Here is a 1,334-nt window from a genome sequence, read left to right on the forward strand (position 1 = left end):
AGAGAGGGAGAGAGAAGAGTGAGGTAGAGAGGAAAGCTGTAGAGCAGAGAGGGCGAGAGAAGAGTGAGGTAGAGAGGAAAGCGGTAGAGCAGAGGGAGAGAGAGAAGAGTGAGGTAGAGAGGAAAAGGGTAGAACAGATGAACAAGGGTGAGCAGAGAGAGAGGGAAGAGAGAGGAGTGGAGGAAGGTGAGAGAAAGGCGAGAGGAGGGGTGGAGGTGGGAGAGAGGGAAGAGGGAGGAAGCGAGGAGGACCCTAACCTTCCTGTCTGTGACGGGAGAGGTATAAACACCCAGGAATTAGCTGAACTAGTCAGTAGCCCTCATCCCCCTCTCAATCCCTCCATCCACCCCTTCCACTCTCCCCCTCCACGTTTCAGAGCCCCCACCTCCCGAGTGGAGGAACCTCGGGCCAGTGTTTCTGGGGGGACAGTAAAGAGGGACGGACTGGGCGTGGCAGGGAGATCTCCTGCACAGGCATGTAGAGGACAGCCGTCCACAGCTCTGAGGAAAGTACTGCGCTCTATACACTCAAAGAGGAGAGAGAGGGAGGAGGAGAGGAAGGAGGAGGAGAAGAGAGAGGAGGAGGAGGAGAGGGAGGAGGAGAAGAGAGAGGAGAGGAGGGAGAAGGAGGAGAGAGAGAAGATGGGAGAGAGGGAGGAGAAGAGCGTAGAGAAAAGAGAGAGTGAGGAGAGGAGGAGAGGAACATCGTTTAAACTTCCTCCTGAAACCCTACCAGTCCCTGCCCCGATCTCGGTTTCAACCCCAAAGTCAGCACCCCTCCTCCAGAGCAAGGCACCACCAGAGGTCCCTGTACCCCCTCCTCCCTGCCTCCTCTCCCCTGTCCCTCCCCTCTTCCTCTCCTCTGCCCTCTCTTTTGTAGTCAAACGCCGGAGGGTGGAAGAGGAGGATCAGTGTGGGTCTCCAGAACTCTATGAGGAGGAGGGAAGGTTTGGGGATAGTTTAGAGTTGGACACTCAGACTGAGAGAATGATTCTACTACAAGACCAGAGAGAGGAGGAGAGGGAGAGAGAGGCAGCTAACTCACAGCATGAGAGAGGGAGGAGGGAGAAGGGTGGAGAGGAGGAGAGAGGGAGGAGGGAGAAGGGTGGAGAGGAGAAGAGAGGAAGGAGGGAGAAGGGTGGAGAGGAGGAGAGGGGGAACAGGGAGAAAGGTGGGGAGGAGAAATCCACTGACGTTAACCCACCGAACCCCTCACCAGTCAACAGTATCCATGGCAAACCCCATACCCATGGTTCCCATGACGACGTTGCGCCCAGATACATCTCTCTGACTGACAGCCAGATGGAACAGATCCTCGACGACCAGGTACACACA

The 1,334-nt window shown here is 56.2% G+C and overlaps 1 protein-coding gene across 1 annotated transcript in view; it reads left to right on the forward strand.

The window, feature by feature from the left end:
• Positions 1 to 1,334, forward strand: part of LOC139024685 (zinc finger CCCH domain-containing protein 13-like) — a 27,479-nt gene that overhangs the window by 8,155 nt on the left and 17,990 nt on the right. The window contains exons 3-4 of the mRNA XM_070439586.1: positions 24 to 1,071; positions 1,171 to 1,325. Of these exons, the coding sequence (XP_070295687.1) occupies positions 24 to 1,071; positions 1,171 to 1,325 (1,203 nt within the window). The remainder of the gene's footprint in view (positions 1 to 23; positions 1,072 to 1,170; positions 1,326 to 1,334) is intronic.

The sequence above is a fragment of the Salvelinus sp. IW2-2015 genome, unplaced genomic scaffold (assembly GCF_002910315.2).
Source record: "Salvelinus sp. IW2-2015 unplaced genomic scaffold, ASM291031v2 Un_scaffold1789, whole genome shotgun sequence".
Taxonomy (NCBI): domain Eukaryota; kingdom Metazoa; phylum Chordata; class Actinopteri; order Salmoniformes; family Salmonidae; genus Salvelinus; species Salvelinus sp. IW2-2015.